Source organism: Vigna umbellata, chromosome 5 (genome assembly GCF_029865625.1).
Source record: "Vigna umbellata cultivar VRB3 chromosome 5, Vumbellata_1.0, whole genome shotgun sequence".
NCBI lineage: Eukaryota > Viridiplantae > Streptophyta > Magnoliopsida > Fabales > Fabaceae > Vigna > Vigna umbellata.
Genome location: NC_142169.1, coordinates 30,757,234 through 30,775,026, shown reverse-complemented (window position 1 = coordinate 30,775,026; position 17,793 = coordinate 30,757,234). Strand labels below are relative to the sequence as shown.

General features: G+C 33.5%; 2 protein-coding genes and 2 non-coding genes across 6 annotated transcripts; 3 read left to right on the top strand and 1 right to left on the bottom strand.

Annotated features, from left to right (window-relative positions):
• Positions 1-1,760: 1,760 nt before the first annotated feature.
• LOC148198087 (zinc finger protein GAI-ASSOCIATED FACTOR 1-like) lies at positions 1,761-4,198 on the top strand. 3 transcript variants are annotated; one of them, XM_088114877.1, is made up of 4 exons: positions 1,761-2,054; positions 2,499-2,895; positions 3,214-3,721; positions 3,764-4,198. In XM_088114877.1, the coding sequence occupies exons 1-4, from the start codon at positions 1,862-1,864 to the stop codon at positions 4,196-4,198; spliced, it is 1,533 nt and encodes a 510-aa protein (XP_087971003.1). In that variant the 5' UTR covers positions 1,761-1,861. The 3 variants fall into 3 exon arrangements, with proteins under 3 accessions (XP_087971003.1, XP_087971004.1, XP_087971002.1); XM_088114878.1 differs by having other exon boundaries at positions 3,214-3,995; positions 4,068-4,198; XM_088114876.1 differs by having other exon boundaries at positions 3,214-4,198.
• A 1,127-nt stretch (positions 4,199-5,325) lies between these two features.
• Positions 5,326-5,423, top strand: LOC124828127 (small nucleolar RNA R41). Its single transcript, XR_007027989.1, has one exon. It is a non-coding gene; the product is annotated as a small nucleolar RNA R41 (small nucleolar RNA).
• A 131-nt stretch (positions 5,424-5,554) lies between these two features.
• On the top strand, positions 5,555-5,630 carry LOC124828128 (small nucleolar RNA Z155). The gene has a single exon (XR_007027990.1). It is a non-coding gene; the product is annotated as a small nucleolar RNA Z155 (small nucleolar RNA).
• Positions 5,631-8,833: 3,203 nt separating this feature from the next.
• On the bottom strand, positions 8,834-17,167 carry LOC148198086 (homeobox protein LUMINIDEPENDENS-like). Its single transcript, XM_088116332.1, has 13 exons — positions 16,755-17,167; positions 16,447-16,474; positions 16,210-16,340; positions 15,582-15,925; positions 15,399-15,492; positions 15,215-15,308; positions 14,404-14,530; positions 14,274-14,325; positions 14,148-14,191; positions 13,904-13,992; positions 12,976-13,395; positions 10,336-10,883; positions 8,834-9,863 (listed from the first exon to the last, which is right to left on the bottom strand). Exons 1-13 carry the CDS (start codon positions 16,926-16,928, stop codon positions 8,943-8,945), a joined length of 3,066 nt encoding a protein of 1,021 aa, XP_087972458.1. The 5' UTR covers positions 16,929-17,167; the 3' UTR covers positions 8,834-8,942.
• Between the last annotated feature and the right edge of the window lie 626 nt (positions 17,168-17,793).

Below are 17,793 nucleotides of genomic sequence, written 5' to 3'. Positions count from 1 at the left end.
TGTCGTTGTGTTGTTGTAAGTATGCATGCATCGTGAATTGTATCGACCTCTGCATCGATAATTTCTTCGGTGTCTTTTTCGTCGTTTTTATATATTAGTTTCATACGGAGAAGAGAATTTGGCATTCGAATGACTAAAAATATAATTGACTCAAGATTTGAAGCTTAGTTCATCCTTCATATTCTAGTTTTTGTCTCTTTCTTTTCTTCTCCTTTTACATTAAGCTGTAAAATTCAACATAAACAAGTGTAAAAAATTTCTATGATTATGACTGCTTCAAGCAATTGTTAAAAAATAAACTTTTTATTGCCTTAAATAGATTACCTTTCTATCTACTATTACTTGAGAAACCTGTCTACACAATATCTTAATTAATCAATCTCATATAACCTTTCTACAACATTTGTCACGCTTAGTTGAGATTTAGAAGAACGATCTTCAACTGAAATTAAAATTTAATAGCAAATCTTGAAAATATCTCTAATTAACTTCTTTTTTTCTGTTCACATTTTGCAAGTGGACAATGGAATATTTAGGAGGTCATAGGATACTCTTTGTTATTGTCGTTGCTCTTAAGCTTGAATCTTGGTTAACTCGGTAGCAACCCTCTATTATGTCATTTGTAGCTACTTTTTTATATGAAGATATATACTTCTTGGTAGGGTAAGAAGCATGAAACTGTTTTTCTCTCCTTTTGGGTGCAAGTTAATTCATGTTTTTAAAACACTAACATGACAGTCGTGGTTAAACACATTGCTAAATACAGTGATCAAAATGGCATAATATTACTTTCTCGGCAAAAGCATCATTCTGGTGTTTTTTTTTAATTATAAAAATTGGTAAATTTTAAAAAAATTATAAAGATGGATAATTTATATTAAGAAAGTTATGTGAGAGTGATATGATTTTTGTACGAAATATTTTTAAGATGGGGTTGTGTCAATCTAACACGACTTTAGTTTAGAGTATTTTAAATTAAATTTGTGTCATATTCCAACACGACTTTTATTAAAATTGAACTAAAATTGTGTTATTCAATAAAATATTTAGAGTTATAAAGTAACGACTAATCTAATTCTATTATATATAAATGTTAAAAAATATACTACAAAAGAATTTATGGTTGAAATTGTACTATAAAAGTCACATAATTTATTAAGATATAGCTTTGTAAAAAATAAGCAAATAATTTTCCAGGCAAATAATATAAAGAGGAAGAGTTTGCATGCTTTCATCTATTAAAGAAAAAGTTAAATGTTTGAAACTAAGAAAAATAAAAGTGAAATATTTACATCTCCCAGGTACATATAAGAGCATAAATTATATGTTTATGAATAACTAATACTAATGTTATATATAGGCTTGAATCTGTATAGAAAATTTAGTTTATGAGTAATAGCTTAAGAAATTCTGAAATTTACCAGCCTTTATAGTATGGTTGTTTCGGTTAGAGACATTAACAGGCTAAAGTCTCCATCACGAACAACATTCCTTGTAAGAGAGTGATGCAGTTTTAAGTTGCAGACAAACAAATATTAAGGAATTAAATGGAAATGAAGTGGTGTTTAAGAAAGTAGAATAATAGCGAGAAGCTCGGGGGCATTTACATAGTTGTCTTGACATAAGCATTATATATAATTATATAAGGCCAAAGAAGACCAGCTTCCAATATTGGTATCATGTTTCTAAGTCCTAAACACAAACCAAAAACTCTCTCAGCTTTTGTCTTCCTCTAGGGGGAGACTGGATTCTTCTTTGGATACACCAAAAAACAAGCCACAGCTTTTAGTGAGGTCCATCACCTATAACGCAAAATACAAACATCAGAGAAGACACACAGAACCTTCCATTACCCTCTCCAATGTCAAATATTTCAGGTGATGAAGGAAGCTTCTCCTCAGGAAACAATGGGGAAGAAGTTCATCAAGAAACCCAACACCAACACCCTCAAAACCACCTTCATGACTCTACTTCAGGACCATCTGCTGCTTCCAATACCAATGCTTCCACTAATCAACAAACCAAGAAGAAAAGAAACCTTCCAGGAACCCCAGGCAAATACTCAACTACCTCAACTTCAGTTTCCTTTCTTTTCTTTTCTCTTTTTTACTGATCGTAATTGCAGACTGACAAATCAACTTTTCGTGTTTGTATAGTTTAGTTTCTCTGCTGGTCAAATTCTAGAGAGATTCCATGTCCTACTCTGTAAACAACCCTCTATTCAAAAACATCAACCATTTAGTAAATATTTCTGAAAAGATTAATCTTGGCTAAAAAAATACTAACTTTAGATAACCTTGTATTTTTACTTCTGGTTATGGCTATCAAAGTAGGGAAGTTAAACATAAAGCGATATGGAAAATGGCAAAAAAGTTCCTGATTCGAATACTATGCATACCCTTACTATTTGTATAATGTTTTATCTGCTCAGTCTTTCTCAGTTTTCAGAAGTAGCATGGTATCATGTTATTTGCTAATGGATATGTTTTATGAAATAGACCCCAGTGCTGAAGTTGTTGCTTTATCACCAACCACACTGATGGCAACAAATAGATTCGTGTGTGAGATCTGCAACAAAGGGTTTCAGAGGGACCAAAACCTTCAGTTGCACCGCAGAGGTCACAATCTTCCGTGGAAACTGAGGCAACGAACAAGCACTGAGGCTAAGAAACGTGTGTATGTTTGCCCTGAGCCATCATGCGTGCACCATAACCCAGGTCGTGCATTAGGAGACCTCACTGGCATCAAAAAGCACTATAGCCGCAAACACGGTGAGAAGAAATGGAAATGTGACAAGTGCTCTAAGAGATACGCAGTGCAGTCTGATTGGAAGGCCCACCAGAAAACTTGTGGCACCAGGGAATACAAATGTGACTGTGGAACCATATTTTCCAGGTACAAACTCCTTTCTTATTCAATGCACACGGCACAGTTGAATTGAAGTGGTTATAAGAGAAATTTGCACTTTGCATAGATGATAAAGTTATCTAAAATCATGGATAAAACTTAGATGGCGTTCTTAAGAATCTGTATGCTTCAAGATCAACATAAAAGCTTTGTATTAGAGATTCTTAACTCTAGTTCTGATAAGAAAATAGTAGCAAAAAAAAGTATATTGCGTAAGTTTTCATTTTGACCTTGTTCAGACAACTGAGCAGTTAAAACTATTAAAATGTCCTCTTAGAGGTCTAAGAGTTTCTGTACATGGTGCAGGAGAGATAGTTTTATCACTCACAGAGCTTTCTGTGATGCATTAACTGAAGAAAACAACAGAGTGAACCAGGGTCTGACAAGTGGCATGCCACCAAACCTGCAGAATCAAATACCGGATCTTATGTCTACCATGCCTCTAAACACTAGTCCCAACACAGCTTATGACCCTAAGAACCCACTGAAATCACTCCCCCAAGAACTTGTCCCAATACCATTCAAGTCTATGAGCATGGGAGGGGGCATGTTCTCTACCAATGCAGGTGCACTTTTTGGTGGCCCAAAAAGCATGTCTCCTTCTTCTTCCAGCCTCCAACTGGGTTCCAACACCTCATCAAGCTTCAATTACTTGCAAGACAACAAAAACGGAGGACTAATTGCTGCCTCGGCTCAGATGTCTGCAACAGCTTTGTTACAGAAAGCAGCCCAAATGGGTGCCACTGCAAGCAATACCATTAACTCCCCCATGATGCAAAAAGGCTTTGTTAGTAGCACTGCTGCTCCTGATCATGTTTCTTCCACTAGGCCGCCATATTCTGGTGCCATGCTGCAGCATAACAACTCCTACGACCATTTCTCTCCACAGCCTGATCTCTCCAACATGGCTGGGGTGAGTGGTGGAGGAGCATTCATCAATCAGTTATTTCATAAAGGACAAGAAATTTCACAAGTTTTTGACACCAACACTGCCGGGTCTGCTATGAACGATGTGGGAATGTTCAGCCAAATGCCTCTGGGGAGTGACCACAATCCGGGATTGATGAAGAATGTGGAACAAGAAGTTAGTAATTGTTCTGGTTTGATCCATGGAAAAGACGTGGTTGAAAATAACCCAATGCAGCCATCAAGGTTTGGAGGGAGTGACATGACAACTGTTCATGACTTTTTGGGCATTGGTGGTTCAACTTCTAGAGTCATGAACCATTTTCATCACCATTTTCCACACGAGGATTCAGCAGCAATGGAGGAACCCATATGGGATGTTTGAGAGCAGATCTTTATCATGTATGCTTCTGATTATACAGAGTTAGTCACCAAACTATGGAACGTTTCGATGGTTAGAACTGGATTTGAATTAGATTATCTACCCAATTTCAATCAAACTTAATCCCAAACTCATAAATTTACTGCATTTGTCTCTCTAACCCAAGTGAGTTACTTCATCAAAATGAAAAATAAAATAAAAATCGATTGAGAAATGTCATATCGATCTCTTCATCCCCCTCTTTTCCTTTATAAATGCAAAGATTAATTTTTAAATGATCATATTATATTACCACTAAAATTAAGTTGTAAGTTGTCATAAAATGAAAAAAAAAAATCCTATTTGCATGTTCATAGTTTTTCTTTTTCCTATTTTTAAATGAAACTGGGCAAATTAAATGATGTTGAATTTACTTTCTTAATTAGTGTAAAAAATATAATAGGGAATACACATATTAATTACGTGACATGAGATTTATAGTTTCATTTCATAAGTACTTTAGAACTTAAGATGAAATATACAATTGTATTACATATTTGAAAGACCTATAACTGTTCATTTTAATTCAAGGAGGTTGGGGGAGTGGGAATAGCAGAGAAAAGAGGAGATGTTGATTTATAAAGAGGTAGTTGATAATATAAAAATTAGGAAAAAGTGTTTTTTGACAACTTTCTTATACTAACCTATAAAATATTAACATGTAATCTATGTAATCTATTGTTAAAAAATTATAAAAAAAAGTTATTAAAATATCGTGATCCTAAAAATAATATTTAATCTTTTCATGTATTTAAATTACGATTGTGTCCTACATTATTTTTTCTCCCCATAGCAATTCAGCTAATGGGCTTTTGAGAGTTAGCCCAACCTACACAAGAAGGCCCACGCCATCCTTTAAAGGACCCATACGTAATGGAGGACATTTTCGTCATTGGACACACGAATCCCCGTTTCGGCCACAAACCCTAACCCTAATTAGACCACTCTTCCTATTTAAACTCAGCATCCACACTCTTTCTCTCTGCTTCTTCCTCGTCTCGGATTTAACTCTTCGCTTTGGTGTGCGCTTTCAAGCCTTTTCGTATTCGCGTCAGTATCTAACTATCTTTCATGTTTGTTGTGTTTTGATTTTGAAGGCCATGATGTTGAAAACTACCTATTTTATGAGCGAATGGAAAATTGTTCCTTCGTGATTACAAAACTACCAATGGATCCTGCTGAGCCTTTAACTATAACTTCTGTTAGTTTTTTTCTTTTTTTGATTGTTTAGTTGGTAGTAGAATTTATCGAGTTGCGTCATTCTTTTGAACATTTCGAATCCAAAGAAGAGATAAAGAGACGCAGGAGTATGGAAAGAGCCGTTGAAGTGATGATATCATATTCGGAATTCATATCTGTCGAGTTTAATAATCAGACTACAATTATCTGATCTCCGGCTCAACCAGTCGAATTTTATTCTAGGCTGATTAGTTTGTATTTTTATTAATACTTTACATAAAATATTTTTTTTCAAAAAATATATCTCTGACTTTAATGCTGTGTTCGTTTTAAGGATGATAATGTTTAAGGCGATTTGGAAGGACGGATTGAAGTTTTTTTTCATGTTCGTTTAAATAGATTTGAGAAGAAAGAAGGGAGGGAATTTTGCTGAACTTATTTCATCTTCGCTGAGGGGGAGAGATTTGTGGTGTGCGATTTTCTGTTTTAATGATTCTTTACTCATTTATTTTGTATTGCAGGTTGTATGTGATTTAGAAACATGGAAGAAGAAGGATGAGTCCCAAAATTAGAGGGAAGAAAGGGTTTAGACTTTTTTTTTCTCTTTTTAATATTCAAGAGTTAAAATTTAATTTTTATTTTTTTCTTTTTTTTATAATAATTTTTATAATTATATATAATATTAATAATTATAATTTTATATTATTTTTATTACTAAAGATATTTTAAAGATATTTTAGTAATGTTTAATTTTTATTAATTAAACAATTTTTTTATCTTATCACATCAATCAAATTTTATCTTAATTTCTTTAAATTTTTTTTTAAATCCATTCTCATTTATTCACGTATCTACTAAAAAAATTACTTTTAAACTTATTCAAATCTATTCAAATCATTTTCTCCATAATCATTTTTCCTAAATCTCTACAAAAGTCTCTGCAAAATAACAAAGCCTAAGACAAGAAAATGATGAATTGAGATTTTAGTTACGAGATTGAAAGTCTGATTAAATTTCTAAATACAGAGAAAATATATTAATTACGACACAGTATTTATCATTTTTTATTTATTACTTAATTGGTTTTTAGAATATTATTTTAATAATAAAACTTTATTGATAAGGTTTTTACGTTATGGATTTTCAAACCAAATAAAAGTTATAGTGACTTTTTTTATTTACCTTTTAAATTTTATTTTATTTTATTTTATTTTTAACTTAGTAATCTTATTTTGATATCTATATTCTTACACTGAAAATAAAATAATAAAAAGATAATTGCAATAATTAATAAAAATAAATAAAATGATATTGTTCCACTAACCTAAACCAAAAGATTTTAATTTCAGTCCTAAATTGGTTTATGGTACTATTTATAACATTACAAATATATTATTGAAACTATGAAAATAGATTACACAATTCATTAAATAAGACTGGTCAAAATACATTTTTATCATATTGAAATATGTATAGTTTTATTATTTTATGAACAATTAAATATACAAGGAAAAATAAATTATTGCTTACAATTATCCAATTAAATGTGACAAAGTTATTAAATAATGTATAATGGAATAATTTTTTAATTTTCAAAACTACCTTTTTTTAATAAATACGATGTATTAACACTTTTCTGGCCGCAGTTCCAACTCTTCCTATGATGTCACCCCTTGTATTTGAAAGAAGGTATTAGCAGAAAGTATGATGTAACGATGGTCATAGAAATTTTATCGTCACAGAAATATAGTAATTGGTACAGAAATTGTGTTATTTCCTAAAATATGTTTTTACTTTCCCTTTATATGTTAAAGCGATAATCGATTCGGTTCACGGGTTAGTCACTTAATGAATTAATCCAATCTGATTCACTTATTAGCAAGCTAAAAGAATTCGAATTCGACTCAACCACGGATTAGTGGGTTAAACGGATTGATTCACTAACTCTCTTAATTATGAATTATTTTTTAAATAAAAGAATTAAAATTATATTTTTTTTAATTCAAATCTAAATAAATTTTCTTCTGTTAAACATTAAAAGATAATTCAAAATAAAAAAATAATATTAGAGACTTAAATAGATAAATCTATAATATTTTTCTCTCTTGAAATAATTTTTTTTATCTCATCTATAATATAATAAAAAAATATTAATTAATAATATTGAAATACAAAATAATAAATAAATAAATTAAATTAGGTGGGTTGGTAAGCCAACCCGGCTCACCACGGGTTCACCCGTGTAAGTCGGATTCTAAGTGAGCCGAGTTGAAAACTAATTCGCACAAAAAAAATTAAATTTTTTTCAAACCCAACCCGACTCAAACCCGTGGTGACCCATTTTTAGAACACTAGTTACACATCATCATGTAGCAACTTCTCCCGTTAGAAGAGTAATAAAAACATCATTTATACTGTATTTTTTCTGAAATAATAATAGTATGGTGTTTTTTAAACTAAAACGTGTCTGCTAAAAATACGGAGAATGAAATAGAATTATAGGATGAATTGGCGAATAGAAAATGTACAAGTCACTATTGTAATTTGTAAATGTAAAAATGTTGTTGACCTGACGGATTTCATGAGACTATGCTAAGAACTTAAGAGCTAATTTAAAGATATTTTAAACAATATTTTTTAATTTGAATAATATTCACTCACTTTTTACTTTAACTAGATTTTGTTAAAAATATAATCTCCATTTCTTAATTAGTAAATTCTACCCATAATTTGTAATATGATTAATTTAAACCAATGATTAAAAGTATATTAATTAAATAAACTAGTGTGCACGTGTCTTTTTTATTGTAGATGATCAATTTAATTAAAAAATAAATAAATTTAAATAAATAGTAATTTAATTAAAATAAAATAATGACAAAATTATCTTAATTAAAAATAATGAAGTTATTTAAAGGATAAAAATAAAAATATAATTATTTTATTTTAAAATAACAATTAGTTAAAAATAAAATTTATATATATACCTAAAAAAGTCACCTTTATAAATATTGATTAGATCAGTTTCAGTTCCAAGTATCAAATTTAGGATTTTGATGCGTTATCGGTTTCCTTATCCCATCTCTTGTGCGTCCTCAGTGATTGACCGGTTCCAATAATATTACGTACTATTCATGGCAAGTTTTCAAAAAGCCAATGAAATTTAACGCAACTCACTTTAACTTGTTATCTAAAAGCGGTAAAGAGCCACCAAAATGCTCAACTATTAACTAAGCCTAATAGTTAAAGAAAAAAGAATGAAACAGAATCAATCCTTTCCGGGTAAATTTTAGTTTTATAATATTCTTTTTACAATTAATAAGTGAGACTCATTAGCCATTACACTATAGATACTACAAATGTAGAACAGCGTCCTTTTCCAACAATCATTCCATGCTGATGATGTGGTTAAGATCCATCTGCACTCTCCAATAACAAGAAATATATTGCTATCAGAATTCAATCCAATTCTATACATCCGGAAAATTAATGAGTCAGATAAAATCACAAATCAATCTGAGCACAAAACTTATCGCCTCTGATCATGCCACTTTCTATTTCCCTGCCTGTCAGGGTCCCAGTGTTCAGAAGAACCCCTCTGTCTTGACCATTCAGGTCTATGATTTCTTCCATGATTCACTCTGGAATCTGGGTAGTTTCTACCTGGTATATACCTAGGATTTCTAGTTGGACTATTTTCAGGACTCCATGATTCAAAATCTTCCCCTCCTTGATTATTTCTATCCCAAAAACCAGATTGCCTGGATCCCCCAACCATTGTATTATAGTTGTTAGGATTTCTTTGAGAACTGAATGGAACATCTTGCCTAATTCTCCACGCGCTTTCAGACCCATGGTCTGATTTTTCGGTTTGTGGTGGGTAGGAACGGCTAGGGTTACGATAAGGAGGTTCGGTGTAATGGGCTTCCTGGACTATATGTTGTTGATGTCTTTGCTGCTGTGAGGCTGAATTTGACGGCGTTGGTGAGGGTAGCTTGAAGGATGACTGTGGGAAGGAATTAGACACACCCTCGTGTTGTACATTCATACTATGTACGGGTTTTACATAATTGGTGCCATTACCCCGCATTGCTACAGCTGAGTGAATGCCAGAATAGTTAACTGAAGGTGCATTGGTAGTGATTAAGTTCTTCTTCATGGTTAAGCCTACATTTGAGGATGGTATTTGTACATGCCCCAGTGGTTGTTGCTTTTCAGGATTAACATTAGTTGCCTGATGCAGTGAATATGGAGAAACTGTTGTGCTTGAGAGATGCCTCGAAGATGAAACCACTACTGCTGGCTGTTGCCTTAGTGCAGTAGTGCTAGTCATGGGAATCTGAGTTAGTAAGTTGGTAGTTGTCACTGCAGCATGGTTCTGGATAATTCTATCAGATGCTACACTTCGCCGTGAAAAGGGGTTTTTTGATGCTTCTGAGCTCCATCCATTCTGAAAAGTTAATAAAATGGGAGCACATTAGTTAATACAGTAACCAATACTTTTTTTTATAATTGATGAAAATATTAAGGATTTCAAAGATTTTATCACGTTGAAAATTGTAAAATGTACGAAAATATTGAGGGCTACTCTAAATGCCAGTACAACTACTCCAAGGGAAGTAGGGAACCTTGTTTTGCCTAAATTAGCTGTTTGATATAGACTATTTATTTGGTGCCACGCAAGGACCTGACCGTGCAAAATCTTGTCATATAAAAAGCACAAGAAAAACTTAGAAATCAATTGATTTATCTCAATTTGGCCCAGTCTATGCTATTATATTAAAGTGTTAGACGCTCTCCGCTCTCAACACGTATAAGCCAACATGGCTAAAGTGGGGTGTGCATGGCACTGTAATAGGAGACATCAAGAATGATGATAAGATCTTTGACAAATAGTGGTAGTATGAACTCAAATCACGCACCGTTCTTGGATCGCTTAAAGGGGTTGGAGATGGGAGCGAAACTTCCACCTTATCCGGGGCTTTTACACTCGTGCCATAGCTCCCATTTGTATTTTCACTTAAACCCAAGTTCGCACCTCCTCTCTTGATCATGTCAAGCAGCTTCACTACGTCTTCACCCGGTATGCTACCCGCTTGTCCAGAAGTTAAGGCAAATACCAACTCTGGATTTTTCAGCAGTACGGCAAGCAATTCTAAATCAGGCTCAGCAGGAGCCACACTTGTCGAAGAAGTGGAGGCCACCCCTTGAACAGTATGCTCTGCAACCTGATTGGGGGAAACTGTTATGTCTGCACCGTCACCATCTGGCAACTGTTCAATAGGAATTTCCAACGTCAAAGTGTCATCATAGTCCATTTCAAGGTCCCAAGGCTCCTTGGGGTTAGGTGGGATTTCTTGGATAGTTTTATATATAGTTTCCTTTTCCCTGCGGTCTCTGTTTCTCTGGACATCAACCTCTTTGCTGTTTTCCCCGCCACCAACGCTCCAGCTATCTTTAAGTTCTACTTCTGCAAAATAAGGAAAAAGGAACCAAAAGGGAAATATTTAAAACCTAAGAAAAATGGGTTCCAGAAACTTGAGAAAGGTGTTGATTACTTGAGTTACATCTTAGAAGAACCATAAAAATGATAGGTAAAGAAAAATTTATATCTCATTGCCACACCTTGTAGCACCTCAAATATATCATGTGTAAATTTATTTCAAGCAAACATCCAATTTTGTTTCTGAAACATTCGATCAGCGCCACAGCCAAATTCAAGAACAGTGACTGAAATTTCAAAATCTGGGCCGTTTTCCTATGGTGATAACTAGAAATAATCCACGACCTGATAACCTTGTAACTGTAATACTAGAAAGTTGCCCCATCACAACATTTGCTAATTTTATTTATACATTACAAGATTTACAAATTAATGAAATTAATGTACAAAAATCAAGCCCCAGATGAGGCAATTTTTTCATGATAAATGGAAAAGGAATAAAAGATAATCAAGCTGGTCATATTCGTTTATTATAACGATCACCGATCCCTTAATGAGTTTTCAAGGATTGGAGGCTGGGTGACAAATACAACAGACAGTACCACAGAGTTCACCAAACGAAAACGGATACTTGCTGTTGACAGTCCCTGTATATGTCGCGGCTAACCAAATTAAAGTTATAGACGCCCATCAACACTCCGATTGGATTAATTCGGTGCTGTAATTCATATCATGGCAGGTTGCAGTTTATATATACTCGAGACTTGCACGTTGCAAAACCGCAGTCATAACCTATACTACGTTTATAAATATGAATTACAAACTCATTCGTCCCACAGATATGAATTACAAACAGTGCTTCACTCAGATCTAAGATCATATTGCAAATTACAAAGGAATATCGCTACCCCCAAATGAAACATATATAAACCTGAACGTGGAATAACAAATGGAAAAGAGCTCCCTTTTTTATCAAAATCAAATTTCTTCCTATTTTTATTCATTACATGTAAGAAAATAATGAAATTAAATTTTAGAGTCTAATGTGTTCGCGTGTATGCTTAAAGTTAACTTTGAAAGTCAAATGTGTCTCCACCTGTGCCTAATACTGAATTACGGGGGCTTGGAACCCCTGTTGTATTTTAAGTGAGAATTATTTAATTTTAATTTATCTTTGGCCTGAATTATGGCATATACTTCTATCATTACTATTACTACACATCAATATCTCAGGATCATTGATCCTAGTGAAGCACCGATTTCCTTGTTGCCTTCCTCATTATAGCAAAAACAAAAGCATGGATTTATACCAGGCCACGCTCAAACCAATTCATCTATGCTTTAACTTTTGTTCCCTCCCATGAATCATGGCAAAGATGTAAAGGAACATGTGTAAGGAACAGAGAGCCTCTAATATCGATACATGTGAATTTTTTTACAATAAATTCGGATTGTAAAATTATTGTTCTTAAAAATATTGTATCAATGATCTACATGTTAATACCATTTTGTAGAACTGATCATGTCCCTGAGATCACCTCAATATTTAGTATAGCTCGTCGTAGACAATTATAAGTCCTCAAACGACATATTTTTAAGCCCATTCTTTATAAGAGATTTAGGAGTATCACGCCCTTTTATCACAATTGTGCAGATAAGATGTAGGGGAAATCAATCAGAAACATTGTCCGAAATTTTAGAATTGGAGGAAAATCCCAAAATCTTCAAACATATCCGTGTTAGTATTGAAACTAAAAAACTCAAGTTGTACATTTGTACGGCAATGTTTTATTAATCTCTTGAACAATACTAAATATTTAGACGTATTTACAACTGCTCAATATACAGAACATAAGGTTAGACCATGACTCTTGCTCTATTTATTCATATATAGGGTCAATAGAGTTAGCAAAGAAGCATCCGCTATGTCTTCCAAAAAAATGTGCAGGAAATTGACTAAGATCTACCTCTTTAATTCAACGTCCTGTCAATATGCTATTTTCTCAATATGTCTTATCATTCATTTATCGGCTGAGAGTTTCCCCAATTTTCTAGCCTAATATTATAGGACGTAAATTTGATATATTTGATGAAACCAATAAAAGAATTGCAAATGTACCTGCTGGTGTTTTCCATGGTATCTGAATCCTCATGCACTTCTCCCAGAGAGGTTCCTTCACATTCGGTTTTGAATAAGCTTCCAGCCTATTGCTGGTTTTAGAGGCAAGTAACAAAGGTTTCTTGTTTTCATCAATTTTGGGAGGAGTAGGAACTTTAGAAGAGCAAGCTGCAATACTGGCAGGAATTGTCTGAGGTTGTTTATTCAGACTATCAATCTTTGTTTCTTTACTTTCTTTTGAACCGGATTTCCCATACTTACTCTGCATAAATAAAGCACGCATTTTTGCTTTCTGGATATCATCAGCGGACATGGGCCGACCTTGACTTACAGACCCTGCTCTTGTCACCTGTGAACTTCTGCTAACTGACTTTTGGCCTGGCTGTTCCACCAATTGCACTTTTCTGCGCTCTCTAGATTCTGTTAGAGGGGTTAAGGAATAGAAAAGAGATATAACCTACATTTCGCATGACTCAACAACTGACATGAACCATAAGCAATTTTGAGTAAGAGGGGTGCTGACAATATTCTCTTCAATGCATTATTATTGATTAAAATTTATTGAGAATCGCAGTAAATAAGTAGCGCCAACATCAACACATAAATCTAAAAAATTTAGCCAATAATGATGTATTAAAATAAAGCATGTCAGATAATGTGCGGTTAGCATTTATCACAAATAACCCACCACTTTCGTCCTTGAAACACTATGACACTATATAGGTCCTCTTCAAAGATAATATTTGACATCAAAATAGTCCAAATGTTATAGTTCACTATAGCCAAACTGATATCATTCAATAATCAAATATACTATTTGAGGACCAATTAGGTATGCAAGTCAATTTGATAAAACGCTTTCAAGGATCAAATTGGGCATTAATTCCAATTTCACCAGTTAGTAAGCCTATTACAAATACAAGGATACGAGATGAAGAAACACCAAGTGTAGACTTTTTATTAGAATCATCCAAGCTAGGAGGCAACAATTTCGCAGCTTGTGGAGATCCCACTTTCCTGAACAGGGAAGAAAAAACAAAAAGCATTTTCAAAACTAACAAAAGCAAAGACAATTATCTCAAACAAGTATGGCATAAAACTATTAAGAGAAAGATTTATTCAAATGAATGAAAACAGATGAATGGAAGCAATCACGAACAACCTACAAGTACCTGAAATTGTCCAGAGATTCGCTTGAAAGTGAAAGAAAGTCTTCCTGAGAGCAAGAAAGAAGCAGCTAAGAAATATGCAAACCGAAAAGGAGTTGCTAGCTTAAACTTATATAAGAAAACACTTACAGGAACATCAATATTGGAATGCCATGATTCAGAGCCCACAAATTGACCAATACTACAAAAAGTAGAAACCATAATAATTGAGAAAGAATGTCTAAACAAATTGTTCATGGAAAAGAGAATGCAAGCTTGCCTCTGAGAAATCAACTCTTTATGCCCATCACTAGAAGGCCTAACACCATTGGGCTTCTTTATTACTTGGTTCCTCGCTAATAATTTGCTCCACTTTGATAACAAAATCCTTGCCCTGTTTGATATGTCTGATCCCCAAATCAGTGAGATTATAATTCAAAAAGTTTATCAAGTTATTAAAATAAGTGGCATCAAACAGAACTGGTACGAAATTAAGATTTGACAATAATAACAGACATTGAACAAAATGAGAAGGAGGAAGTGTTACATCAGTCAACCAGAACACGACTTATACATCTCAGAATAAATTAAGATATATCTTATCTGCTATTTACTGTCTGATAACATTTAAAGGAAGAATAAGATTCAATTGTCAACTCCTCTTTCCTCCTACCTATCTCGCTCCTTCAAATATCACTAACAGCATAGCAAGCCACAACTAATGAATGAAAACCTGGACTTCATATTTAAAATGAATATTAAATCCCAAACACAGGTCTCCTGATCGACATTCCACAATATGAAGACAAAAACAATGAAACATGCGTATATGACAACTTGGAACCAGAGCTGTCACTATAAGAATAGTTGCCATGACCAAACAAGCTAACCACGTGCTAAGGTGTTTCTTTCTACTTCAAGAAAATGTCCTAGGCTGTTATCAAATATTAGCTCGTTGCAGTTATCATCAAATACATGTTATCCAGGTAAATCCAAGGACAGTATCAATAGACACCAAGAAGAAAGGGGAAGTATTGGGAACAGAACAGGTCGAGTGTGATGGGAACTGAACCAGAAAAAGATAAACACACCTGATGTCCTGTAGAACCGAAGTTTATTTACACTCTGCAATATAGCTGATATGTGCATGGGAATGGCTTTATGTAAAGGCAAATGACAAAGAACCTGTAAAATAATTAACCAGAGTGTTAGATAGTATTCAGATATGTGCCAATTAAATGCAACACAAAATATTAACCACGTATTTAGATTTACCTTCAAGATAAGAAGAAGGACACTGGTTTGCTCCTCAGCAGTTGCCTTACTCAACCAAGTAGCTAAAGTTATTCCACCCCCTCTGCTCAAAAACCTACAAGCATACAGCAGAAAAACTAAATCAGAAAATATAAATTATTATAGTTCAATATTATCATGCTATTGAGAAAGCTAATTGTGTACCACAACAATACTGAAAAATTCTGTATCGTCAATATCCACTCCATCAATCTCTCTTGCCCGGAAAATGTCTCTTCTTGTTGCATTAAACTAAAAATATTATCAACAAAATGTTTATCTGAATCATCTAGGTCAGGCAAGGATGCATCCTGTGTTGAACAAGATGCTTCTTCAGCATTGGATGGGACAGTAGAGTTTACGGAAGCTGGATTAATTAGTCTAACAGGATCAGGAATTATTTTATCATCGTGAGGATCTTCACAAGAATTGGAACCTAGTGCCCTCTCTTTTGAAAGCTGCACTAGTCTCCTCACTCTTGAGCGCTGCCCAGTGAAAAAGTCACGCACCTAAAACCAACATACAAAGATTCATAAATTTACGCAAAACAGGAACCAAGCAACACGTAATCTTAACATAAAATTCAAAAGTGAATACAACCCTCTTCTGTCAAAAAATGTATAATAGGTAATGATCTAATGACATCTTGGAAAGGACAACAAACTACAAACAAATGAGTAAACAAGAAAGGCAGTAAAAATAATATATCTCCATACAACATCTCAAATACATAGATCATTGCACACGAACCGTCGTATAGAAAAAACTCAACAGAAAGTAGAGTGATATAAACCTGCGTCGCTGTGACACCAAATAAAGCACTGATCTCGCGCAACTCCTTTTTGCTAATAGAATCTTTAATCGAAAAAATTGATTGCATGTAATTTACAGCCTTTGGGTTCAATAAATCCCTAGGTCTTTTTCCTGCCAATTTGGATTAAGTCAGAGAGACATTCAATATGAAACAAAGAGTAGAATTGTGCATAAGCCAGCAAAAAAGAATAAATCTTGTACCACCAAAAAAACCTACCAATTTTTATTGACAAAGCACCAGCTGCCTGCACCAAAAACAAACAAAAATTTGAACAAAATCAGACACTTAAACGACGACGCCTTAAAATCGCTTACTACAAAAGCAAAATTATAACCCGAATGAGTTCACAACTAATTCTACGAACGCTTCAAAGAGTTCAAATGATTCCGAGTACACAGCATAACTCTAGAAACGAAACGAAACTAAGAGGCTCTTCACTTTTTCCATTAACCAAAAGTAAACAATGAGATTATAAACAAAGCTAAACAAACCAAAGAGAGAGATGAAAATGTTTGAGAACGCACCATTTCTTGAGAGAGAGGGTTGACGCCGGTGAGTTTGCATTGCGTGACGACGATTTCCTGAAACTGATCGATCTGGCTGTGGAAGAGATCTCTCTGCGAAAGTAAAAACTTTTGGAACGATTCCGCGGAGTTCCCAATCTCCTGCTCCGCAAAATCTTCGTTCCACGCATCCATCGTTGATAACGAAGATCGAAGTTCCCTCGACGCAATGCGTAGCTACACGCATTTAAGTTAAGGTGATTGAATGAATCTCAATGTTTCTCTCTGGTTTCCAGTTCGGAACGGAACTGGTTAGGGTTTGGCTCGGAGCTAATTTTGGAGAGAGAAAGTCAGATAGAGTACTGCTGTGTCGGATGAGACGAGAGAGAATTAGGCCATGTTCGGGACTTGGGTCGAATTTCAGGAATTATTTTTTAGGCTTATGACCATTGATGTTAAAAAATATAATTTGTGTATTTTATACTGAATTTATGTTTAAAAACTAATTAAAACAAATAATTTGTGTACCACAAACTAAATAATTTACTGTATCAAAACTAAAATAATTTATTGTACCGAAAATTAGATAATTTTTATTTATTGTACCATTAAAAAACATAAAAAAAAATTATCTAATGATTTGAACCAAAAATGTATAAGTAATCTGACATTTTATTATTTTAAAATATAAATAAACATAATTTTTTATGTGTGGAGATAATAAAAAACATTTTAATTTGTAATTAATTTGACATGGAAATGGCATAAAATATAGAATGTTCATGATAAATTCTTCTTCTTTTTTCTGTAAATAATATTTTTGTTTAATTTTGAAAACACATTAGAACTTTCTTTAAGGTGAAATGAGTTGTTTTTGTTAAATTATTATGAATCTTTTGTTGATGATGTTAGTCAATGTATTTATTAATATTAGGTATGGTATTCTTGTTGCATATTGGGAATTTATGTTTGTTGTGTTTTTATTTTTTAATAGATAAATGTATTTGTAGTTCTAAATTTGTTGTGAAACTAAAATCTGTCTTTGTTCCAAAATTTTATA

What these genes read in the sequence shown, in the direction of transcription:
- LOC148198087 (XM_088114876.1), top strand. Translation starts at nt 1,862, where the DNA reads ATGTCAAATATTTCAGGTGATGAAGGAAGCTTCTCCTCAGGAAACAAT. An exon ending in AAACCTTCCAGGAACCCCAG is followed by an intron (nt 2,055 to 2,498) that starts GCAAATACTCAA and finishes TTTATGAAATAG; the next exon opens with ACCCCAGTGCTGAAGTTGTT. An exon ending in TGTGGAACCATATTTTCCAG is followed by an intron (nt 2,896 to 3,213) that starts GTACAAACTCCT and finishes TACATGGTGCAG; the next exon opens with GAGAGATAGTTTTATCACTC.
- LOC148198086 (XM_088116332.1), bottom strand. Translation starts at nt 16,928, where the DNA reads ATGGATGCGTGGAACGAAGATTTTGCGGAGCAGGAGATTGGGAACTCC. An exon ending in ACCCTCTCTCTCAAGAAATG is followed by an intron (nt 16,475 to 16,754) that starts GTGCGTTCTCAA and finishes TTTTTGGTGCAG; the next exon opens with GCAGCTGGTGCTTTGTCAAT. An exon ending in GAATCTCTGGACAATTTCAG is followed by an intron (nt 13,993 to 14,147) that starts GTACTTGTAGGT and finishes TTCCCTGTTCAG; the next exon opens with GAAAGTGGGATCTCCACAAG.